Source organism: Pseudonaja textilis, chromosome 3, assembly GCF_049901715.1.
Source record: "Pseudonaja textilis isolate UNSWEBS1 chromosome 3, rPseTex1.2, whole genome shotgun sequence".
NCBI lineage: Eukaryota > Metazoa > Chordata > Lepidosauria > Squamata > Elapidae > Pseudonaja > Pseudonaja textilis.
The window spans coordinates 158,682,973-158,709,213 of NC_141992.1; the positions used below are offsets into that span (position 1 = coordinate 158,682,973).

Consider the following 26,241-nt stretch of genomic DNA (forward strand, 5'->3'; position numbering starts at 1 on the left):
AGATAGTTTCGCTATAATTAATAAGTAATTTACTATCTATGTGTGAAACAATATAAACCTGATTTGGGAAAAAGGAAACGAGCAATGAACTATTATTCAGTATTGAGAAAAAGAAACTTAAAATTGAAAGAAACTTAAAATAATGTCACTTTGATTTTGTTTGGTACAGGAGATAGTTCTGGAAAACTTTTGACAGGTTTTCAAAATTTTATTGTGCCCTACAACAAGACCATTCCTGAAATCCTTGCCCTGCCTTGTTCTGGATCTTGTCAATCTTGAAGAGTGAATATAGCATATCTTTTATTTCTGAACTGCAATATGCTATTCAATATCATCATTCCTTCAGAAAATTAATCTGTACCCCCACATCCTTAAATCAAGAAAATGTTTGCCTTTGTGCAGCTTCATGAAATTTCTTCTTTGAAACATTTTTTCAGTTTCTTGTCACATTCTGAAGCAATAAAGTATAAGAAAGATACAGTCCTTTGAAGATAACAGTCTGAATAAGTTAAATGTAAAGGTCAACCTCTAATATTAATTCAAATATGAGGAATCCCCAATGTAAAAGTTGGTTATAGTATAAAAATAAGTTTCAACATTAAAAATAAGTCACATTTCTGAATTTTAAACAAAATGTGCCAAGTGTGGATTTTATTATGGATCAGGGGGTCAGGTAAAGTGTGCCTGAAATTACATCACCAGCTTAAATATACATTGAGTTGCCCAGATGGCAAGACAGTCACATGGTCGCTACCAGCATAAGATAAATAGCATTATGCTATTCTTAACTAACAGGACATGTTTTAAGGGCAATTTGAAAATGCATCTTCAAACTGCCATAAAATGCATGTGTTCAGTCTGTTTTACTAGCAGTCTGCCAAGGGCTACAATAGCTTCTAGTACACCAGGTATATACTTAGAAGGATGTATATCTAGAAGTAAATCTGCATAATTGCTCAATCATTAAATTTTGTCTATCATATCTATGTGCATATTTTGCTAATACAGTTGGGCCAAAATATAAACCATGAAGCAAATTTTTTTCTTCTGGTTTTTAAGAGTTATGAGTTAACACAAATAATGGTTATTGCTGAAAACAAATGAAATGAAATGAGTGGACAAGACAAAGCCAGGAGGTGTAAAAGTAATATCTTTTTAATGGATATGAACATTATCTCACCTTCCTCTATTGCCTGAGTAACCTAATGAACAGTTGTTTGGAAGATTTCTTTTATGTATACTGGGAGTATTTACACCAAGGCAAATTCCTTGTGTGTCCAATCACACTTGGCCAATAAAGTGTTCTATTCAATAAGATTAATCTATACAACCCATAGCCTACAAACCTTTACTACCGGATGTATATCTTCTTACAAAATATCTTACAGTTTTCTTCTTATACTTTTCTAATCTCAGAATTTTAGGAAAAGAATTATATAATAGAAGCAATGAATGTTAGATCATTGCTTCTTACTTTAAAAAGTATCATTGCTGCAGATATAAATGGTTATCAACAAATACATTGAAGTAATAGTTTAAAAATACTTCATTTATTTGTTATGTTCAACACTTTTATCATATCTATTAACAATAAGCCCTATGAGGATTTAAACCATAAAATACAAAAGATGCAAAATAGATATAATATTGAAAACAACTACAAAATAAAAATTACTTAAAAGAAAAACCTATGCAGGCAATACATTAAATACATTAGTTGTGCTCTAATTATAAGATATAACTACAAATATTTCTCATTTTGGTTTTGATACATTAATTCATATAATAATTCCTGTAACTTAATGGTTTATTAAGGTGGGTGGACTGTCAGATTCAAAAATTCCTCTCTGTTATCACATATTAGTTTCTTCACAAAGAACCTCATATGGCTTAAGGCACAATTTCTTGCTTTATTTAAACTAAAACTTTGGATTTATATCCGCTGGAAACCTTAGAAGACTTATACTCCAAATTAGTCTATGTATAAATATTTTGCACAACAATAATTATGTGCACAATAATTATACAATTATCCCAAGGGATTATGAAAAAGAAAGAAAAGAAAGCAGCTATGTTACCAGCAGCAGGAATATACAACAAAATCCAGAAATATTAAGACTAGGAATTTCCTTTTTTGTAGCAATAGGAATTACATTCGATTTTCTTCTATTATCTGTTAATATCTTAAGTAATCTTGCAGTTGTACACTACTAAACCAACCTTGACATCAATAATACAATTATGTTATCTCCAATTTAGTTCATTAACTAGATTGCTTAACTAATTAATATTTAGAATACTGATTAAATAAAAAAGTGCTGAATGTAATTATGTCTCTTCTACAAATTCACAGCATCAGGGACCTTGACCTGGTCCACAGTCATCATATCACCTTGCCCCTCCATATAAGGGTAGCATAACAGATAGAAGACGTGATTGAATCTTGTATTGGCTGTTGAGATATAAAAGGATCTGTTACAGAAACAGAAATAATTGAAGGAGGTAATTGAGTTCTAGCAGAGGTACAGGGTTGCATAAATAGTCAACTCTTTTACTGATTTATTTTATTGACTAATTGATTGATCTCATATATCATGATTCTGGATGACATCCAAACAACTATAATTATTTCAGAAACATTCACAAAATTTAAAAAAATATATTATAAAAGGCTAAGAGAGAGCATTAGATTATAAACAATGAAGCTATCTTACCAAATTACTATTCTCTTGCAATCCCCAGGATCGGTTACATAATCAGATATTAAGGGACTTCCAGTGAGTGAGTGAGTGAGTGAGTGAGAGAGAGAGAGAGAGAGAGAGAGAGAGAATGAATCTCACCTCAGGGAGATGATGTTCCACAAGGAGTGCCATGTCAGAATAGCCTCATCTTCTGGGCCCTATCAGAATTAATTCTAGCAGATAGGACTCAATTTCCCTCTTATGCCAGACCTGACAAGATGGGAAATTGGGAAGAGGCAGTACCTCAAAAGTTTATGAACTCTCAAGTTTCCTCTTTTCACTATGTATTCAAAATGGACAGTGATTTGTGTGTGTGTGTGTGTGTGTGTATAGCACGTGTATATATGTGTGATTTATGGGTATGGTAGATACATACTTTCTTTTGAGAGGGGGTAACAGAATTTCATTTTTAATGTGTGCCTGTGTGCTCACAGTAAAAAAATGACAATAAAGGTTATCTTCATCTTAAATAACTCAACATCATACCATGAAAAGCTTTAAAGGTCAAAACCAACACTTTGAATTAGACCCAGAAGCAAAGCTGGCAACCGATGCAGCTCATAGAGCAGAAATATGTGTGCTGCTCTAGGAACACACATAACTTCCTGTGCCACTGAATTCTGTAGCAGCTGGAGCTTCTGGATACTTTTCAAGGGCAGCCCCATGTACAGCACATTACAGTAGCCCATCTGGGAGGTGACCAGGCCACGAGCAACTATGAGTAGAGCAATAAATAAAATTATTAATTTTAAAGTATTTTAGTCCTTTTGATTAAACTTTTTTGTATTAAAATTAGACGTGAAAGATGTAAGATTACCTAAATTACCATCTCCTCTTTATTAGAATTCCTGTTAGAGCTTCAGTGTCATTATTTACTCAGTGCTTAACTGAGCATTATTGAGTCTGAAAACAAAACATCAAACCAGCCTTCAGAGTTGTGCTCCACTGAAATCACAGTGCCCCAGCCGATTCCCATAATTGCCATACATCATTACTGTGAATTGCAGAGTTTGTTAAAATTGCCACAACTCCATAGCATTGCTACTGCTGCTGCTACTATTGTTTTAATAATCATTACATCACATTCATAGTTTACTTTCCCTTGAGAGCTCAAAGAATTATACATAGGCTATGGGTTTGTGTCCCCCTCCTCCCACTATATTCCCAAACAGCAAATTTATATTGGGCAAGCCAGAACCACAATGATTGGCCCATGCTTACCTAACCATCTCTAAGCAGAATAAAACTTACACAGGGCTTTCCCTGATCCTGGCCCAGGACTGTAGCTTCTAGACTATTTTATTTCCTAACTAGACCATGCAACAATGTTAACAATGGCGAAGTATTTTGAATGTCACATTTTTCCAAGTTGTTAACACGTGCAAACACTAGGTTTTCTTCGTTAAATGAGATAGACTTGCCGATATCTCAATTAACAGCGGCCAGATTCTTTATTGCCCGCAACGATACAGCCCAAAACCTTCAGGATGCATCGGGACCTAAACTGCGAAAGAGATGCAAGTTACAGCGCTCAGTCATAGCGACTGGAAAAGGCGGCACATGCAGGAAGAAAGTACACTCAAACCGTTAAAAGGATTCAATTCACTGTAAGAGAAAGAAAAGTTTTGGGATCTTCTAACGCTGTGACAAAAACTAGTGATTCATATCGCGAACTTCTCCGGAATCCGAGAGAAAATGGAAGGTGTAACCTGTCCCGGCGTCTATTTACGCCCCTGTTCATTGAAAAGGGGGTGGGGGGGTTGGTCCTCCTGTAGTTTTCTAATAACTATGAGTAAATAGAACGATAGCAACCCATCTGCTGATATAACATGGTGTTCCTAAGCTCCGCACCTGGTCACGGAGGCCGAAATCTGGGAGAAGGCAGAGCAGGGGGCGGCGGCGGTGGGTGATGGGTGGAGGGCGGATCCACCCGGCACGCCCCCTTCTTTCGGCTTTCTGTGCCATAGCGAGTGAAGGCTGGGAGGGGGCGAGCAGGTGAGGGGGGGGGTTCAGACCTGGCTTACCCGGCTGCTTTGGGTTTGTTGGAGGCGAATGCGATGGAAGAGCACCCGACATCTCTTGTTGAGGGGGCCTCGCCCCCACCTGGAACCGGACCTGGAACTGCTGACAAAAAAAACCCTTCCTTTCTGTTAGCTCCCACAAACCACAAGACCCGGCATATAAACGATTATCTTTCAAACGAAATCACACACACACTGTACTCGTAACAAACCCGAACGCTGTGCTCGGGCGTATTGCACATTGGGACATGTAGTCCTGTCTTAATGATCCCCCCCACCCCATTTGTAAAGCGATCAGGGCAGCCGGGAGGGGGAACAGGAGTGGGTTGAACAGAGGGTCTTTCACAAGCTCTCGCGAGATCTGTGGCAGGCCTTTTCTTTTCTCTGCGTCTCGTGCGGTTTGCTCGCGAGCGCGGCCGCCTCGGCTGGGATGTTTTGTGCAGTCGCCATTCCCTTGTGTGACGTCATAGTGCATTGTTGTGACTTGCGTAGCGGAGCATCCCTCAAGCTGTCAGCTGTGTCGCCGCCGCCGCCGCTACTGCGGGAGTGCGAGCCCGAGACGGCCCAGCCCTCCACCGCCCTGTCGCTCCCACGCCCCTCCCGCAGGGGTTCTAGAACTCCACGTCACCGTATCATTGTCCGTGCGGGACCCTCGGGCTCCCTCTCCTTCCTCCCGCCCCGTCCCTGCACGTTCCATTCCGCCCCCGCCCCCCTCGAATCATCTCAATGAGATGCAAACATGAAAGACAAGAGGAAGAAGAAGGACCGCACCTGGGCCGAGGCTGCCCGCCTGGTAGGTGCGACCCGAGGCTTTGTGCGTGCGGCGGGGCCGGCCCGTCCGTCCGTCCGCCCGGCTGGCTCCTGTTCCCGGGGCGAGTCGGGGAGGCGCCTAGTGCAGCCCACTCCCGACCCGAGCTCTTTGCATTGTTGCAGTCGGTAGGGGATGCTGGAGTGACCGTGCGGAGCTGCGCGTGGGCAGAGTCAATGCCTCGGAGTGTCGGAGGTGCAGGATGAGACGGGAAGCGGAGGCTGCCTTCTCATGGTGCCGGAACAACGTTCCGTGCGAAAGTCTGCTCACCGGGTGTTCTCTGGGAACTACTTTGTTCGTGGACGGTCTGCGTGCCACGTTCAGTAGCTTGGTAGTTTGCTCAAGAACGACTTCTGGTGTTAAAAGGCTGTGCAGCGAGAGGCGCCGGGAGTTAAAACCCTGAGAAACCCTCACAGTACTCTGGGTCCTACTTCTCTTACTCTTGAAGAGGGAGCTGGCGGTTCTTCCTTAGACAGAAGCACTTTTGATAATTTGCGGGAAATCCCACCACGAAGTGGCAGACAGAAGAGGAAGAATTTCCTCCACACCTGTGCACTCACTATAGAGATGAGGCATGATGCCTGGCTTTGGGGTTGAAGAGAAAGATTGCAGCCTCATCCCGTTCCAACTCCTCCATAGTGCTTGAATGCATGCATGCATGTATTCATTCGTTTATTCATTCATAATTATTACAGTAATGACGTCTGTGTGTGTGTGTGTATGTGTATGACAGCCTGGAATAAGGGGATCACTTCTTTTTTGATTGGGGTTTTTGAAGTCCATAATGTGTTCTCTTTATTTTTAAGCTTATGCAAATAAAAAGTGGCATTTCTTTCTCGGGGTATCTCTGGTTTGAAAGATCAGAGAGAACAGTTTTCCCTGTAGCTGTGTGAGAAATGCTGTGGTATATGAACAACTTAGTTTCAGTTGTATCATCATGTCTAAGAAGCAGTGCTGCTTCCTTGTCTAATATGAGCTGCCCGAGCACATTTCTCCATAATATGTATATAAAAGTGGGAAGAATATGCAGGATATTCTCCATACTTTTCTAAGTCTGCAGAAAAAGAAGGTATATCTCTAAGCAAGGAATTCAAGAATTTGTCTTCCTTTTAATCTTCGCATATCGGTGGAACTAATATTCCAGAATGTACCCACTTTCTGTTTGTGTTAGATGTCAAGGGATTTTCTTGCACAGATAGACTTTATCCAAGTTATTCCTTTCTGTCTTTCCAAAAAAAAAAATTTTTTTCTCAAATAATATTTTTCCAAAAATTTATTAGCAAAAATAAATCTGTCTTTTCTTTCTTGCCTATGGTATTTCTCTGTGATGTGTTGCATTTTCTAATAAACATGATTTTGAGATTTGGAATAGTGGTCTTTAAATACTGAAAATTAAGATGATGTACTTTCTGGGAAAATGCCATTGAATTCAGTGGGATTTAATATAAACTGTTATAGTATTGTTATACGTAGAATAATATTGTTGTACATAATGCTAGGTATATTTTATCAAGTTTAGTTTCAGAAAATGTTGAAAATAACTTTCTTATTGTAAAGCTAAGAATTGTTTTAGCAGTTCTGTTTAATCATTACCTGTGATGACACTCATTTGTTCCTGTGTCATATATGTTACCATGATAATGTATAATTCCCAAGCACAGTAAAATATAAGTATCAGATATACTGTAGCCTGTTTATATTATTTGTCTCTAGACTTTCTATAGTTTAATAGGGAAGCTATTTTATTTTTCATCTGTTGTCAACATAACAATCTGTACTTCACTCTTACAACTATAGATTGTCCTTTTTTCATCCCTTTGTGTCAGGTTTGACTTCCGGTGACTGCCAGAACTGGCTCTGTAGTTTTCTTGGTGAGGTTTTTTTTTTTAAAGTGGTTTATTATTGCCTCTTACCTAGGGCTGGGAGAATATGACTAGTCCTCCAGCTTGGCTTCATGCCTAGGGCAAGTCTAGAACCCAGTCTTTCAGTTTCTAGCATGATTCCTTAACCACTTAACCAAACTGACTCTCTATACATACAAATAAATCAAAATAGCCTAAGTTCAGCTTAACAAGTTTACACTGAAATTAAGTTCACACAATTCCCATTGAAGTATAAGACCTAGAGTTATAGTTAAGGTTGAGTTATACTGGATGGATTCAATTATACATTTTGCCATTTTGTTTTTGTTTTAAAAAAATTATATATGTAATAATTCATAAATGTACGAATGAAACAAATGAAAGTCGTTTCTTCAGAGTCCCCAAACTTTTTGAACCACTTAGCATATTTAGAATTTTGAAAGTGTGTTATGCAATCACAAAAAATGATTGTCAACATGATGATAGCCAATCACAAAGTATCTGCAAAAGTATTTGCAAAATATAAACTAAGCTCTGGATTGCAGTCATCAGTCACATTATTTTCTAAGCATGCCTCTGGGATCTATATTGACCAGAAATATTTTTGGAAATAATGTTCATGTTTGTGGTTTGCATGGAGTTTCCCATTCATATTTTACTAATTAAAGGAATATTTACAAATTGAGAAGACAAAGTACCAAGGAACAGGTTGGGTGGGTTATCACCAGTGGGTGCCATACATGCTATCTGAGGGCAGGACAAGAAACAATGGATGGAAACTAATCAAGGAGAGAAGCAACTTAGAACTAAGGAGAAATTTCCTGACAGAACAATTGATCAGTGGAACAACTTGCCTCCAGAAGTTGTGAAGGCTCCGACACTGGAAGTTTTTAAGAAGATGTTGGATAACCATTTGTCTGAAGTGGTGTAGGGTTTCCTACCTAAGCCAGGGGTTGGACTAGAAGACCTCCAAGGTCCCTTCCAACTTTATTCTATTTTCTATAATAGCTTGTGTGCAAATTTTACTGTGTATTAATTTTACTTCTGCATAATCTGTATCCACCTGCATTAACTTTCCTTCGCTTTCTTATTCCTTTTTTTCTGAGCATTTTCATTTCCAGTTATCCATGGGTATGCTTCTCTACTACCCATCAGTCAAGAGTGTTAAAAACATAGGACCTTGGTGAAATTTGTAAAAAAAACATACATGCAGAATAGATGCAATATCATTAATGAGTCATATTCTTCCTTGCTGCTGCTGCTTCTCCTTAATTTGATAATCACAGAAATAACAAATAAAATCTCAGCCAATATATACTTTCCACAGAGTGTAAAAACTCTCAAAATGTGTAATTGAACTGTATTGCTATAAGGGAATTACTTAAATAATGTTGGTTATTGAATGTTCTGTAGTATTTTAAAAGCAGTGAAGATTTAACATCTGTAACAATGATCTGTAACATAGTAGCAAAAGAAGTTATGTCATGTAGAAAGTTGTCTTTAATCCTTGAAATTTCCAGTTAAGACGTGATAGGAAGATTATTACCTACTAAATGTTCCTGAACTAAAACTCTTATTATCATTTGACTTTCTGGCTGACACTTTTACATACTGTATCTAGCAATTGCTGATGAGCTTTGAATTTCTTGTCACTGAGTTATAGAATTTGTGACGACGTTATGTAAGCTTTGTAAACTCTATCTTTACAATCACATTTGAAAGGTTGATTGATGTAAGTGAATTGTTTACTTGCACCTTTCTAAATCTTATAACAAAGTATCAGAACATGCTCAAATTAGATGTGAATATTAAATATTAAAAGCTCTAATATGAAACAAAGTTTGAACCAAAGCATAAGCTTTCATTCTCATTAACAGAAAATGAGAAAAGAAATTAGAATCCAATACGGGCAACATGTAGCATTCTTTCCCTGGCCTGTTCTTTTTTAGCTGTTATTTTGGTTTACAGTTATTCCACTGCTTACAGCACCTTGGAAACTTAATAGTTAAGCAAAACGGTTATTAAGTGAGGTGCCACATGGCCACTTTGCTTAACAGTTGCAATCCCAGCATTCACAGGTGTGGTTAAGCGACCATACAAGTTAAGCAAAGCCCCTGGGAGAGGGTCCCCATGGTATCATGGGGGTTGGATGTGAGCATTGCATCACATTTGAGAGGCCTGGGCCTCTTCTGATCTATTAGGCCTGGGAGTCCCAGGTCCTTACTAATCCCCCCCATGCCCAGGTCCACTTTTGCATTGTTCTCCAACTGCTGACCTCCAAGGCCACCTGCTCCATCCTGCAAGAAGGTCCCATTCTTGTGATGGTTTCAAAGGCTCCTTCTCCAAATTGAACAATTGGGGGCCTTCCAAACAATCACAAAAATGGCGGTGTTTGCTAGTGTTTTCACCTGATTTGAGATTCATTTCTCCAACATGCCAAGGAATTTCCTGGAGGAGCCCACCCAATTTGGTGGAAATGCTAATGAATACCATTGCTATAGAAGGGGCAGAAGGCTGGCATTAACTGTCAATTTTCCCCTCCCTGAATATGAAACTTTTCAGAAGGCTGGCTTTTGCTACATTTGGGGAGGAGAAGATGGTGCCTAATGTTAGCCTCCTGAAAGGCTCAGAAAGTTGTCATTTGCTACTGTTTCACCAGATTAGAGGTTCATTCTTACAGCACATGGAGGAAAAGAGAAATCACTCAGTGCACAGTAGGAATGAACCTTGAATCCCCTGTTCCTTCCGCTTGCAACCTTTCCTACTGGCTTCCCCATTGACTTGCTGAGGAAACTGGCAGAGAAGGTGGCAAATGATGATCACATAATTGCAGAGCATTTGGCAATTGATTGTCAGTGCAAACAAACTGTGACGTGCCTGAAATGTGGTTACATGATTACGGGGCAGGGGTGGTGGTGATTGTGATCATTTATAATGGCCAGATATGCTTTACGAGCTGTAAAGCATCCATTCTGAGCCCATCATAAATGGTCATAAATTGAGGACTACTTATAATCTGGGATGTTTTTACAGAGGATCATTCCGTAAAATATTTACTAATAGACATCTTGTTGCTTGTTTTCTTAGTATCTGTTTATTTCTGGCTTTATTGAATCAATCACTATTCTAGTGAAAAGTAAACAATTAAGACTGATAGATTATTCAATAATGACTCTTCAATTATTTGATCAATGCTTATACTTGAAAATGAAAATGAAATGAATTCTGCATTTCTGTTTACTTACTGCACCCTATCCTACAGATGGGGCAGAACAAGATACAAATGTAAAACATTCTTGAATGTAGCAAAGACATTTCTAGCTACAAAGTCTTCCTGTGTTACTAGCAGGTTAAAGAACACATGAAAATTAGAGTCACATTTGTCAGTGCAGAAGGATTTTCTTTCTTTTTGATATATGTGAGAGCATATATAGTTTTAATATATCTTTAAATGACATATAGGAGTTATCTGTAACTATTCTGTGGCATATCTTATCTAATAAACCTAATCTAGTTCTCTTACATGCAATTAATACATTATATATATCTAATATCTTATTGATTTTTATATCATTCCATTTTTATGTATGTAGTCATCAATTGAATTGGATTTTAATTTCATGTATACCGCAACTGAGGCAGAAATTAAAGTCAAAAAGCATTTCCTTGATTTCTCCTCTCAGACTTCTTCTTAGCATGTCTATAATTTACTTTTAAAATCATGTATTACTGCATGTGTAATTAATGTGAACTATGATTCTTTTTCATTGAGAAGAGAAATATAATTGTTGCAAATAAAAACTAATAATTTGATTGCACACACTGCAGTTTTTATTTATTTATTTACTTTTTAGTGGTAGATCACCACACTTCAATTGGATTCATGTGTTATCCTCAAAATGATGTGAAATCATGCCACCAATTTTTAGCAGTTGCACTGCCAAAATTTAGAAATATGATTGGAACATGCTCCAAAAACTGGTTTAGAGCTATAGTTAGACAAATAACATATTTTTTTCTCTTTCAACTTAGTATCTCCTGATAGACAATGGGAAATTCCAAAGTACAAGCTGACAGAAAGGAAGACATGCTATACTAGATGAATTAATAATTTGATGATATAAGGCAACTTCCTTTATTATTTGTGTGTCTGAGTTTATTTCCTGCATAAAATCGCATTCTTTATGTTTATGCCAATAAACCTGCACTTTTAACTATTAAGGCATGATTTTATATCACATGGGAATGTGGCCTAAACCAGGAAGAGACAAGTGGAATCCCAAGTATTTATGTAAATGATTATTCATGGAAATATCCCATCTTACTGCATTCCAATTTCTAGCTTTTCTTCAGAACTAAATCTTTAGATACATCTATGTGAACTTTGTATAACCATAATTTGCTTTTTGTTTTTTGAAAAAAAAAGCAGATAAGGCCTATCTTTTAAAAAGACACTTTGTTTTTTTTAGTTTTGTACATTTAGAATATGTGGAGAAGCTTTTCAAATTATTCTCCTGAAAAGTGCTGAGACTTGAGATCTCATGCTCTGTTCATAAGTACAGTTTACCACAATTTTGGTCTTTTAGTTTATGCTATTATAATTTTCTACCATGCCATTCTTTTCTATGAATTTACTAATTAGGTTTCCACCCACTTTATTCTGAAATAAGGCACATAACTGTAAACTTGTTATTCCTAAACTTATTAGAAATATTGTAGACCTGTATTGCCAAATATTTTTAAGAAAATTGATTAATTTTATGATATTAGCTGTTCCAATTAATACCATTAAGCTACAATGTGGATTAAGTACTGTTACCTTTTATTTATTATTTATTATTAAGTACTGTTACCTTTTGTTTATTTATTTGCCAAAGTCTATGTGCTGTTTACTCTTCTGATTTGAAGCAACTTAATAACATATGAAATAAGTGTTATAAAGCGTTCACTGGTAAAAACATCTGATAGTTTGTTCTAATTTATTTTTTTACTTTATTTAATTGTTTATATTATTATTGTTAGCCATTGTGAATTCTGGTCTCGATTTGGGCACAAAGTCAGCTGAGTGACCTTGGCCAATATTTTCTCTCAGCCCTAAAAAGGATGCTATGGCAAATCACTTCTGAAAAACTTTGCCAAGAAAACTTCAGGGACTTGTCCAGGCAGACTCTGAGAATTGCACATGATTAAAGAGGGGAATATATTATTATTGTTAATCTTACAGTTGTAAATAATTGTGATGGTGAAAATATTTTAGAACATTTTTGCAGTGAGCCCAGTCATATTTCAATCAATGAATCAATCAATCAATTAATCAATCAGTTTATTACAGTCTTAGACCAGAGATCACAGTCATATTTCTAGTTTTTGAATACTAACAGATTTCCTAAAATCTAATGTGTATAAATGCAACATATTCTGCTGCATTTAGTGATTCCTTTCTCATTTTACAGCATATTCTGCATCATTTAAACTCCTTGCTTCTGATTACAATTTTTTTTAGTTTTTCTGTCATTATGGTAATGGTTAGCATCTGACTATGCCTGACCGAGAGTGAAGCTTACAATATTCATTTGTCAAAAAACTAAACTTGCAGATTCTGAATATCATAGGATTGGCAATACCATTACATAGAGTGAGGCAGATTCTTTTCTGATGAGTGAACAATGGCAATTCCTTTCATCTGGTGAACAAGGTCTCAAACTCCTCCCCAGCTTGAGCCAAAATCCTTGTTTATCACTGATCAGGCTGAGTTACTATTGTTCTCTCAACATGTGCAACTTATGGTAGAATGCAGCTTATTAAGCAAAGAGTGAGGGAGACAGCCATTCCTCTGACACTTTTCAATAGGCATTGTCCAAGTTTTTATTCTGAATCACAGCTTTTATTGAAGTGCCGGTAAAATGGTGAGCGACTAGAAGCAGATTGTTGAAGAATAATGACGCCTGTTAGATGATCTGCCTTATACCTATATATGTTTTGACTAGCATCTTCACATGTAGGGGGATGAGCTTATCTCAGTGTCAATGTTGAAGAAAGAATTGAATTTAAAATATAAAAATGGAATGGAATAAAGTACATCTTTTGTAAAATGTTTGGGATCAATTAATATATGAGGATCATGAAGAAGAGATTGGCACATAATAAATTAGAAAGACTGGATGTTCACAGCTAAATCAAAATGGTTGAAATAATCAGACTAGGTAGAATAGTGAAAAAATGGTGATGTAGAATTGGTAGAAAATGAAATATAGATGCATAGAGCTTAATAGAAGAAAAAGTGCAAAAAAATCTTCACAACACTTATAAACGGGAAGTCCGAAATATTATAGTGATTAAAAAGGAAAAATATTATAAAAATGTCCAAGAATCAGTGGGTTTAAACACATGAATACATGAAATAAAACAAATTAGTCAACATTTAAGAAGCATGGATCAAAGGAAACAGTGGGTGATGAAAATGTGATATTAAAGAAAGGGAAAATGTAGAGGAAAAGCAAGTTTACTATAGAACAGGTAGATTTCTATGGGGCTGAATGCTAATAGTAGGAAGAATGTGGGAAAAGGGAATGGGAAGAAATACATGGTAACAACAGCGTGTATTATCAAAACATGAATGACAGAAGTTACCATAATGGTCACTTTTTAATCTCTTACCATTTCATATTCGTAAATTTTACAGATTTGCTATCCTGTTTTTGGTATAAATATTCCAACAGGTAAATGACTTTCAAAATTACAAAAAATAATTAAAAGTGATAAATACTTGGCATACTTCAGTCTCAAAAGACTATGGTATCGTGCTCTGAAAAGAAGTCCTAAAGTAGCATCTAGTGTGCTAGAAAGGTCAATTCGAGAATGGCAATCCCTTCCACACTGAGGACAGATACAGTCTGTCCCCTGTCCAGCCCCCAGATTTCACTGGTTCCAGGACTGCCTTTTTGCCTCAGCCTGCCGAACAAGTGTCTCTTTGAATTGGAGAAGGCCATGCTGTGTCTTTAGCCTCCAAGCTGAACGATCAGAGGTCAAGGTTTCCCAGCTGTTAATGTCCATTCCCAAAGCCTTTAGATCCCTCTTGTAGTTATCCTTATATCACAGCTGTGGTCTCCCTCTAGGATGCTTTTCCTGCACTAATTCTCCATACAGGAGGTCTTTCGGAACCATCCTCACGACATGCCCAACCCAGCCTAGACGTCGCTGTTTCAATAGTATATACATGCTAGAAATTCTATAATATAATACATACTATAATCAGCTTGTCTGCTGTTACCTTTTTATATGAGGGGCAAAAAGTGTCCCATTATGTTAAAAAAAAAGTTTTCCTGAACTCAACCTGAACCAATAATCTAGAATCCAGTTGCATTATCTAACTAAATGTGGTGAATGGAGGCTTGCTCAAGTTGGTTGTAAGATTTCAGAACCTGGAATATAAAGAGATACAACTTACATACTTCAATGGAAATAAACATGGACATTTGGTTCAGACAATTATTTTACAGGTAATTCAGTTTTGAATTAGATACCTTCAGCTTGATTAAGTGCCTTTTTGCAAAGTGACCTATCTATTATGGGTGATTAGTTGTTTTCTTGCGGTTGTTTCATTACCAAACTAGATAACATCATCAATGTTAGTCAGGAATGCAGTTTGGTATTATTATATACTACTCTCTATATATACGTATATGTGTGTATACACACATACATTAGTGGCTTGCCTTAGTATATAAAATGAGGGCAAACTTCACACCTTACCAACACTGATGATGTTGCCTAGTTTGGTAATGAAACATTTGCAAGAAAACAGCCAAGCTCAGAGAGCACCAGGAACTCCACAGTTCAATCCTGAACTACAATTATTATCTTCTGTCAGTACTGACCTATTTTTATGTTGACTCTACTCTTTGAATCAAACTGACAATTCAATTAAAATTAGTGATTCATGCTTGCATAATAACCAGTGGCTAGAAAACGATGAAAGAATCACAGGCGATAATTGTGAATTCTTCATTTGCAAGTAGCAGCTATAATAAAGCATTATTAATAAATAGATTTTGATGTGCTTTGTGTCCCACCTTAAAATCATAAAGCCGGAGAATGATTTTTTTCTGATAATCTTTCAATAAAATGATAATTATTGTATTAATCACCTAACATTTGATGTTATGTTAATAAAATATGTATGGACAACTACTAATTTTAGGTTAAAGTTCATCTTACACAAGTATATAGTACCTCTGGAAATCCTACTGATACTTTCCTTTTTTTTATTCCTAGGTTCTCTCTCCCACTTAAATTTAAACATTGAAAATCTTCTAATTAAAAAGGTGGGACATGCCCCAAAGATAGTCCTAAAAATAATAAAAGGGAAAAAAAGAACACTTTTGCCCCGGGGAAAAAAAGACAAGAGGTAAATTGAAATGCCTTACAGCATCTTGGAAGGTTTGAAAGAGGCAAAACAAAACAACTTATCTAAGGTGCCATCTAGTAAATGAATATTTTGTAAATGGTCATGTCAATCTTGTCCAATATTTTGAAAACAGACAAGTTATCCATTCTTTCTACTGAAGCTTCTAATGTAAACTGAATTCCCTGGTTTTTGCCTCTAATCGTACAGTAAATGTCTGTAACTTTAAATGTCCTGAAGTAGGACGAAACATGAAGATTTTTTTGCTGTTTCCCCATTCTGCCTTCTTCTCATTGTCTACTTTTTTTCTCCTACCTATCATGCGATAAAATCAGAACCCTAACTTTATCAACCACTTATTTGAGTGAATAAGCGGAGGGGTGGAGTGGGACAGAGCGTGAGGCATTGCAGTTGCTCTGCCTCCGAAATAGGAGGATTTAGAGGGGGGGAGTGCTGTTAAAAAAACAACTTGGTGGAGTGGGGGATTGAAGAAGCTGCTGGGGAGCTTTTGTGACCTACATCCTGTCCATGGCAGCAGTAAAGCTGCAGCCCTGATGAGAGTAATGGACGGGAGGACCCTTCCCTACAGCAGTTCACCTCAGGGGCCAACCCAACTGCTCACTCCCCACCTTTCCACCTGTCAGCCAAGAACACCTGTCCCCTCACTGCAGACCGTCATGCTTCCTGATGGCGACAGCAACTGCATGTGTTTGTAGGTGGTACTCCAAAGTGTTCTGTAGAGAGGGTTTTTTTTAAGAATTTGGATTGTAGAGACTGGTATGTGGAAATGGAAGAGTGTGTAGAGGGAAAGGCAAGAAAGAGACAAGCTCAATAAACTAACCATGAGGCTGGAATTTGTTGAAGAAACAGAGAGGTGAAGAAACTGATAGTCCAAGAGCTGGTAGAGTGGAATGATCGGAAAGTGACAGTTGGAAGAAAATGGACACTGCAAATGGAACCGAGCTGGGCATCCTGGAGTGAGGAGGAGTAATACCTCCTTAACAAACCTTGGTCCAGCTGGCAGTATCTCGTAAGGGCCCCTTTCCAGGGTTATAGGAAACGATGGTCAACAGTTTTGAAGGCAGAAGAGGGCTTTATGCCCCAACAGCAGATAAAATGGTAGAACCATCTTCTATGAGAAGCAAAACTCTGATTTCAAACCTCCACTGCCTAGTGGCTATATCTATTATTGGAAAAAGCTTCAGGAGAAAACCTGGAGGCAAAATCCGGAGCCGGAGTCCCGGAAGCAGTTCGTGACTATGTACAATCACATTCTGATAACTCCTGCAATGCAGCTGGAACCAATCGTAGCGGTTCTGCCATTGCATTAGACTATTTCAGTGATGTGAAGAGGAGGTGGGGATCTGCTGCTTGGGTACAATTAATCTTCCATATTAAATCACCCAGGTCTTGTGCTCTGGAGAGGACACTCCAGTTTTACATACAGCATTAAAACAACACAGGAAATGGCAGTTACCAGTTTCATAGCATGATGCCATCGTCTCTTGAGACTGAAGGACGCCAATTCACTTTGGGTGAATTAGTTGGGGACAAGCAAGATCAAAGGGGAAGTTGTCTCTAAGTTGATGCCTTTTTACTGAGAATTCCTGTCTTTCCCAGAGAGCACAGAGATTCATATCAGGTTAGGGAAAGATGATTTAGAACACTAAGATGCAGACACAAAATATGTAGCATGCGATCATATGGCTCTTTTAGAAGCATTAATATTTTGGGTATCTGATGAAACATTGTCCTTCAATATTGGTTCATAAATGTTCTACAAATCAGTAGGTGTTATGTCTCCTCTTGGAAATTCAAACGAACAAACGTAAAGCAGCCGTTTCACAATCAAATCAAACTGAAGGAAATAACAAGATAACGACTGGCAGAAACTGTTAGGACTCCCCTTCAAAATTCAAACAAACAGAGAGCTCTTGGCTGTAACGTCCTCATTCAAATTAGTCATTTTGTTCCTGGCGAAAGGCACCAGCTCAGCTGTGTCCTTTTATACCCATTAAGGCAACGTGCTAATTAACTGGCTTGCCCTTCAGATTAACGTTTCCTGGTTCTGACGTCAATCCACGATCTAACAGTCATCAGAGTCAAAACTCCCAACAGGACTGATCCTTCCAATCACAACACTATCCCCCACTGCAGGGCCCTTCCCCCGAGTCTGATGATTAACTTGACGATGTTTCGTTGACAACCCCACTCTGTCTCCCACAGCCAATGGAGGCGTCGCTCGTTCCAATTGTCTCAGGTGGTCTACACATTGGAGACTTGGAAAAGAAATACCGTTCTGCGACCAAGCCACCAACGGATTGTGCAAACGCAACCAGGACATTCCGAGCACCAAAGGGAGATGAAGGTTCGAGGTGATATAAAAACTTATTGCCTCCTCATGATCCCCGATGATCATACACACTGGCTGGGTGGCGAAACGAATGGGCCCAGACTTGAGCTCACGCCCATCCACGGTTTCCACCTTAATGGGTGGATGTACAGCAACCAATGGGATCCCATAGTGCGTAGCAAAAGCTCGGTCCATAAAGCTGGTTGTAGCCCCTGAGTCCACCAACGCAACAGCGGGAATTCCTTCCTTCTGTGACTGTAGAAAAATTTGAGTGTCCAAAAGTAAATGCCGAGGAGGGCCAGGATTTACTTCAGCAATTTGAGGTGGGGATGTGAAATGTGTCCGACCTAGGGTTTCCTTGAGGTCAGGTCTACCCTGTTTTCCTGACGAGCCAAGAGTGGTTTCAGGTACGGGTCTGCGGGTCCCTCTCCATTTGCAGGAATTAACAAAATGTCCCAGACCCCCGCAATAAAGGCACAAGCCTTCTTGGAACCTTCTTGAACGTTCTCGCACCGTTAAGCGAGGACGGAGTGCGCCTAACTCCATCGGCTCCTCAACATTAACCGTGGGTTGGAAAACTCTCGGTGGCGTGGGTTGTGCACGAGAAAACGAAGATGGTTCCATACCGAGCCGTTTGCATCCATGTTGCTGTAAACGAGCTTCAATTCGTAAGCACTGAACTATCAATGCATCCAAAGTCAAAGCCCTCTCTGCATGGACCAGCTCATCTTTGATGGCATCAGACAAGCCTTCCTGGAATGCAGCCATATGAGCCGGTTCGTTCCAGTTAAAGTCCAAACACAGCAAACGAAATTCTGCAACGTATTCCTGCAGGGAACGTTTCCCCTGATTAATGTCCCATAACCGTCTGTCCACAGTTTGTATCTTAATTGGGTTCTCAAACATCACTCTCATTTGTTGAAGAAAACCCTGGAAATTATTCAACAACGGGCTATCTTGAACTAACAAGGGAGTAGCCCAATTAGCAGCCTGCCCAGATAAAAGGCTAAGAATAAATCCTGTCTTAGCCCGATCATTTGGAAAGTTTTCAGGCCTCAAGGACATAAATAATTGACACTGCCCCAGAAATGCCGGAAACATGTCCATTTGTCCTGAAAATTTCTCTGGCATGGATACTGGGCTTTTCCTCACAGGAGGGGCAGGGGGAACAGCAGCAGGACTTGGTAAGCTGGAAACATAATTCAGCAATTGTGTTACCTGATTCTGAAGCGTCACATTGCTTTGCAGTAGCTGATTAATTTGTTGTTGTTGCTGCTCTACCAAACGCTGCAGTTGATTTGAATCCATCTTGCTTTAAAGATGGTTTGTTTGGGCCAGGAACAATAATGTTATGTCTCCTCTTGGAAATTCAAACGAACAAACATAAAGCAGCCGTTTCACAATCAAATCAAACTGAAGGAAATAACAAGATAACGACTGGCAGAAACTGTTAGGACTCCCCTTCGAAATTCAAACAAACAGAGAGCTCTTGGCTGTAACGTCCTCATTCAAATTAGTCATTTTGTTCCTGGCGAAAGGCACCAGCTCAGCTGTGTCCTTTTATACCCATTAAGGCAACGTGCTAATTAACTGGCTTGCCCTTCAGATTAACGTTTCCTGGTTCTGACGTCAATCCACGATCTAACAGTCATCAGAGTCAAAACTCCCAACAGGACCGATCCTTCCAATCACAACAAGTAGGTATGAGTTTTATTACACCATCAGATTTGTGAAATGTTATGTCAGTTTTCAGTCCTCCCAGAGATTGAAAAAAGATGGGAGGGAAAAAGGCTTGGGACTTATTCTTGACTGTCAGTCTAAAGCCTTTTTTGTAAATATATAACTTTAAACCCTGAAATCTAGAAAGGCAGTGCTAATTTTAGCATCAAAAATATCTCATTGCAAAATATCTCTGTGTTTATATTTGTGTATGTTCTGTCTATTACATTCTGGACATTTATGTCCAATATGCTACTATTCTCCATTGGTTACAGGCAACTCTGGATGCCCACAATAATCCAATAGCATACTGTATCCTTCAGCAGACTATTTTTTAACAAGATTATTTGTGTATTTATTTGAAACAGACATATTATTATTTGACAACACGCAGCTGAAGAGACAACTTTCTTCCTTAAATCTAAACATTTTCATTTCATTTCATTTATATTCTGCCATGTGCTTAGATTTTGTAACTTTCATGGATACCCCTAATTGTAACTTGGTTTTTTAAAAATTCAGATTTCAGATTACAAATTAGAAGCCAGGAATACTAATAAATTCATAATAAATTGATACCAACCTTTCTAGTTTAGTCACAAGAAATACATTTGGTTTGATATAATTATATTGATAGAACAAAATTATACTGATAGAACATCTTCAACCAAGTTTAAGGGATGTCAGTGTTCATGCTCTGCTTATAAAGGCTTTGTGTGGTCAGGTTTTGTGATGTGAAGGTCATGTCAGGTGAGGGTCTTGTGATGGGTCAGATGTGGATCATGTCAGGTGAGGGTCTTGTAATCAGTCTTGTGATAGGGAGGTCATGTCAGGTGAGGGTCATTGGGAGGTGGAGTGCTGGTTGAGGAGGTTGCATGGGTTGTTTGAGAGTCAATGCTTTTGCTGATTGGCTGTGCGGTTGATTTTAATTCCAAGGGGTTCATAGACTGGTTGAATGTGTCTATTAATGGAATTGCTTGTGGCATTTCAGGCTTCAATAAACTCACGTGTATGGCAGGTGTTAGTGTGGCTGATGATTCTTGTATAGCTCCATTCAAATTGGTTCTATTTGGGTGTCAATATGGGTAGAGTTTAGGGATTTGGGATTGTGGTGTTTGACTGACAACTGGTGATCATGGATTCTGTTTTTTAATTGATGTGATGTTTGTCCCATGTAGAATTGGTTGCAATTGTTACAATTGATTTTGTACAATACATTGTTTCTTTTATCCTTCTGTATCTTGTCTTTGGTTGTGAATAATTCCTGGCAGAGTGTGGCTGTGAGTTTGTGGCTGAGAAGTTGAAGAACTATTGCTGTCATTTCCAATACCCATTTTTTGTATGGTAGGGTTACTTTTTTCATGGTGGTTGGCTGTGTGGTATTTGGTGTGGTTTGGGTGCTGTGTCAGTTGCCAAGCACTCCAACTAAAAACCCAAGCCCCAAATAAAATACCACTAATTCAGTCAGATCCACCCTTTTCAGCTAACGATGTTCATTCCTAACTACACTGCCCAGAATCACTTGCTTCTAAGATGAGCATCTATATAAATTAGGTAGACAGATGGATAATAAATAAATATGATGACATGTATTCTGTGACAACACAGCACAAGTTTAGCTCTTTTGGCCTTGTGTTGTGACATCTTATCTAATGCAAGTTTATAAAGGACAGAGTTTGTGTTGCAATATCAGGATGAATGCTTTTGTCATTTGTTCCTTTTTGCCTGCTATATCTTTGCAGGAATTTTTGTTTTTAGTACTGGGGTCTGTACTTGGCCCTTTGTTTTAGCAGGGGCTTCAGTTCTTTTCAGTAAAAGTAAGACAGTGTGCTCTCCCAGTTTGCAGGTATTTATTTTGGGGAATAATTTCTTATCCAGTAAATGCAACTTAGCCTATTTTTAGCTTATGATAGGGGATGTGATGTATTTCTTCTAGCACTGGAATAATGCTGAGTGCACTTGTATTGCTCAGTAAGTACTTTTATGTCACCTTAAACCTATCATTATTTCAGTGATTCCTGTAACTTGAGTATAAGTGGATTCTTTTCCAATATGTGCAGCTTCTTCCATATGTATGTGTTATGTCATATGTTGTATTGATGCAGAATAATTGAAGATAGGATCATGTTTCAGACTTCATTCAGATGACACGTTTTGATGGCCTTTATTCTGGTGATAAATAAAGCAGTCTATGAAATGTGAAGTAAGGAGTTTAGCTGCATAGATGATACAAGACCAATATTCTTTTACTTGAAAATTATCATTAAGAATTTTCATGAGTAGTTGTAGAAAATGCATCAAAACATAGTATTTCTTTATTTATTTGGTGAACTCTAGAAACTGATTTAAATTACATTAATGTCTCATACCAAGCAATGGAATAACTTGCAGATGCCTTTTCTTTCTTACTTTAGGAAGATAAATGTCATAATCTGATAGATTATTTTTGTCAGAAAGCTAACCATTATGCATTTCACAAAAATACTGCTGGCAGCTAGAAAATGGATTTTTGTGTCTAAAGATTTCTCTCCATACTTGCCTCTAATTCAGAATCTTGATTTGTCGTATTTAGTTTCTGAACACTAAGTAAAAAAATTGATCTGTGTCAAACCAATAAAAATAATTGCTCTGTGAGACAATGTTAATATTCTGTGAGTTAATGACTGATGGTTTCATACTGTTATAGCTAAAGAGTAAAGAAAATAGCAAAAAAAAGGGCACTACAATGCATTACAGTGAAACCATGAAACAAAAAAAGGGAGGAGGACTGAGGAATCACCAGATGAAGGAATGGTTAATGGGTAAAGTGAGCAGGTAGAGCTGCAGGAATGGCAGGAGATATTGGGAATGAAGAGTGAGTGAGTGAGAAAGTAAAGATAATCAAGACCCAGTAAGCACTTTGTTGGATCAGTGGGTGAAGGAGAAAGAGAACTAAGTGGATGAGATTGGAGATTTCAGCTGCAGCTAAACAGTTAATTGTTGCCTAGATCAAAGATTCTCAAAACTTTCTTGCTGAATTCCAAAAGTGACTTGGCACTGCTTTTGAAAAGCTGAGACCACAGGGAAATTATCAAGGTGGCACCAATTCCTAAATGTTTGAAAAATAATAAGTCAACTTAACCAATATAACAACTGCTAATTGCAAGATAAGCTTTATTAAAATAAGTAATTATTGCTGATTGTTGAATATTTGAGAAAATGATAGAAGACCAAAAAGAAGGCATTGATTTATGTGCTTCATTGATTATAAAAAGGCCTTTGATTGTCTTAATGTCAAACTGTGGAATGTGCTTAGAAATTCATTTTGCTCACACTAAACCTAACGAGAGGACATGCAGCTTCATGTATTTATTGATTGGTAAAATTTGTAGTCTGCCCATCTTACCTTAAGGTAACTCTGGGCAGCGTACAAATATAAAAAAAACATAATCATAATAATTAAGAATAGTACATGGCAAAACAAACTGTTTCCACATTGGCAAAGGAATGAGATAAGTCATATATTGTCCTCTTATCTATTCAACCTATATTTGGAATATAAGGAACTGAACTGGAAAAAAGGTGATTTTCAAACTGGAAGAAGGAACATGAATAAGCTGTGCTCTACTGAAGATACTAATCTGATAGTTGAAAATGCAAATAATCTGCAAGCTCTAAATAACAAAGGTCAAGGACCTGAAAAAATGGAATTAAGATTATCTGCACTATAGACTATCACTTAGTAGACTGGCTATGAATGCCTTGAAAAAACATATTCACATGCCTTGATGTATCCCTACTTATTCCCAGGTCAGAATCATACAGGTAATTGTTTCCCCTGTTATATTGTATGGAAGCAATAATTGCACCTTGAAGAAACAAGACATTAAATGTGTTTATATTTTTGCATTTTGGGATCAGAGAAGACTCCTGAATATAGACAAGAAAATAAACAAATGGCTTATTGAGCAAATCAACCAAGAAGCCCAAATGACTAGACTCAAATAATCATACTTCAGAAACATACAGATTTAGCTCTCCTGAGAAGTTTATAACATTGGAAAAAGGTGGAATGAAAGAGAAAAGGGTGATGACTAGTGGCAAGGTGAGTGGACTCAATGACAGTGGCAATACATGCCCCAATTAAAGACATGAAGGAGCAGGTTGAGAACAAATTATCCTAGAGAAAAATCTATGTGATTGCTAAGAATTGATGCCAACAGGATAGCGTACTATTATACTCTCTCACACACATATACATACAGCTGAATAGTGTATTGGTTAGAGCACTGTTTTAAATGAGGGAGACTGGGGTTCAAATCTCAACTGATTCCCTCTGTCTAGGTGTTCAGTTACAAAATGTCAGGTTTGTGCAGTGTGTTTGTCCAATTCCTAGAAAGAGTTCTAAAGAATCAAGGGGAGAAGCAGATGGATGGTCAGGTTGGATGGATGGTCATGGTTCAGATATCCAAGAGTCTAAATGTGGGTTGTCAGCCAGCCTGGTTTCAAAGGAGCAGAATTTCTACAGGCAACAGGTTCTAGAGACAAATGCAGAGATCAAGCAAACAAAGCAATTGTTTCCATCAAAAGATTGCTAGTAATGATTGTTCTTAAAAATGCCCACTGTGGGCATAAGCAACCAAGGATGGGAATCCCCTTGATAGGCAAGAAATCACATTAAAGGCCTTTGCGTTGCTTGACATTCCGTGCAGTGTATTCTAGGGATAAGGGGAGGATCTGAATCTGCCTCATCATTGCATGTTTCCTAGCTCTGTCAGTCCTGATGCTTGATTACTAGTCTCCTCCTGATTCTGGTCTTCATTCAGGGCCTCCAAAGTGGCATTCTCTTGCTCTTCCTGGCAAACGTGCAACATGTCCCAAGCTGTGTCTTTCAGCTTGGGGTCTTCTGAATCCAAACTAGTCATGAGAAATTCCATCTAAAATACACAAGTCCTGTGCCTGTGAACTAATTTTGGATTTACCAGACAATAGCTACCAGGAACAATATTCCTTATATTTTCTACAAAAGAGAAGGGAAATCACATTTCAGCTTCATCCCAATCTCCTATTTCAGGCTTATCAACCTTTATGAATTGCCTGACCTGTTTTTATATGCAGGAAATGGAATATGATTCTGATGGCTTAGACCATAGGTCCCCAACCTCCAACCCATGAACCAATACCAGTCCACTATTTGCCAGAAACAGGGCTGTGCAAACAAGCAAAGCCCCATCCATGGGATGCAAGCAGCACACAAAACCATTCCCCCCCTGCCCCCCCAGGAACTGGTCCCTGATGCCCAAAAGGTTTGGGGCCACTGGCTTAGACGATGGAATGATGAAATATTGGTTTGACTCAGAAATGAGGGAGAATGCAAACTGTTAGAGAAGAGGTATTTGCATGCTAAGAAAAAGTGTGACAATTGAGAAAGAAATTCAAAACACTTCTGCATTGATTGTGTTGTGTATAACTTGAAGTAAAGGAGACTGTCTAGCTTTCACTATTCTGTTACAATACAATATAATACAATAAGGTAAGACTCCTAACACTTTTTGTTCCTGATCTTGCAGATCATAAAGGGCTAACATTGTAGAAAATGTCGAATACAGGTAGTCCTCAACTAATGACCATAATTGAATCCAAAATTTATGTTGCTAAGTGAGAATTTTGTTAAGTGAGTTTTTCCCCATTTTATGACTTTTCTTGCCACATTTGTTAAGTGAATCACTGCAGTTGTTAAATTAGTAAGTAACATGGTTGTTAAATGAATCTGGTTTTCTCATTGACTTTGTCAGAACATTGCAAAAGGTAATGAAATGACCAAGGGACACTGCAATGGTCATAAATGTGAGAAGTTGTCAAGCATTTTGAATGTAAGTTATGTGATCATGGGGGTGCTATGATTGTCATAAGTGTGAAAATGGTCATAAGTCACTTTTTCAGTGCCCTTGTAACTTTGAACACTCACTAAGCAAACTGTTGTAAGTTGAGGACTACCTGTAGTTTCCTTTAGTATCTATGAAAAATTTGCCAATGTTTCTATCTCAGGTACATCTTCTTCAGACAAAGCATCACTGCTAAGAATTGCATTTCTTAAGTTACAGATATTTTCACTTTTCCAAAATAAGCTAAATCTATGTTTATCTACCTTAAGAGTAGTAAAACAATTAATGTTTTGAGATGAGCTCAAAGATAAGATGACTGGCCCCTGAATCCTCACTATCTGCAGTTCTCTCTTCATGCAAAAAGGAGTAAGGATCTTTTACTCCTTCTCTGTGGAAGAAAAATCATGTTTTCCTGCTTGAGGAGGTGGGAACAATAATTATTCAGATTCTCAAGTGAAGCATTTTACAG

General features: G+C 38.0%; 1 protein-coding gene across 1 annotated transcript in view; it reads left to right on the forward strand.

The window, feature by feature from the left end:
• The first annotated feature begins 5,164 nt into the window (after window positions 1-5,164).
• The window catches only part of ASXL3 (ASXL transcriptional regulator 3), a 132,494-nt gene continuing 111,417 nt past the window's right edge, over window positions 5,165-26,241 (forward strand). Inside the window, exon 1 of the mRNA XM_026699217.2 lies at window positions 5,165-5,555. Within this exon, the coding sequence (XP_026555002.2) occupies window positions 5,502-5,555 (54 nt within the window). The 5' untranslated portion in view covers window positions 5,165-5,501. The remainder of the gene's footprint in view (window positions 5,556-26,241) is intronic.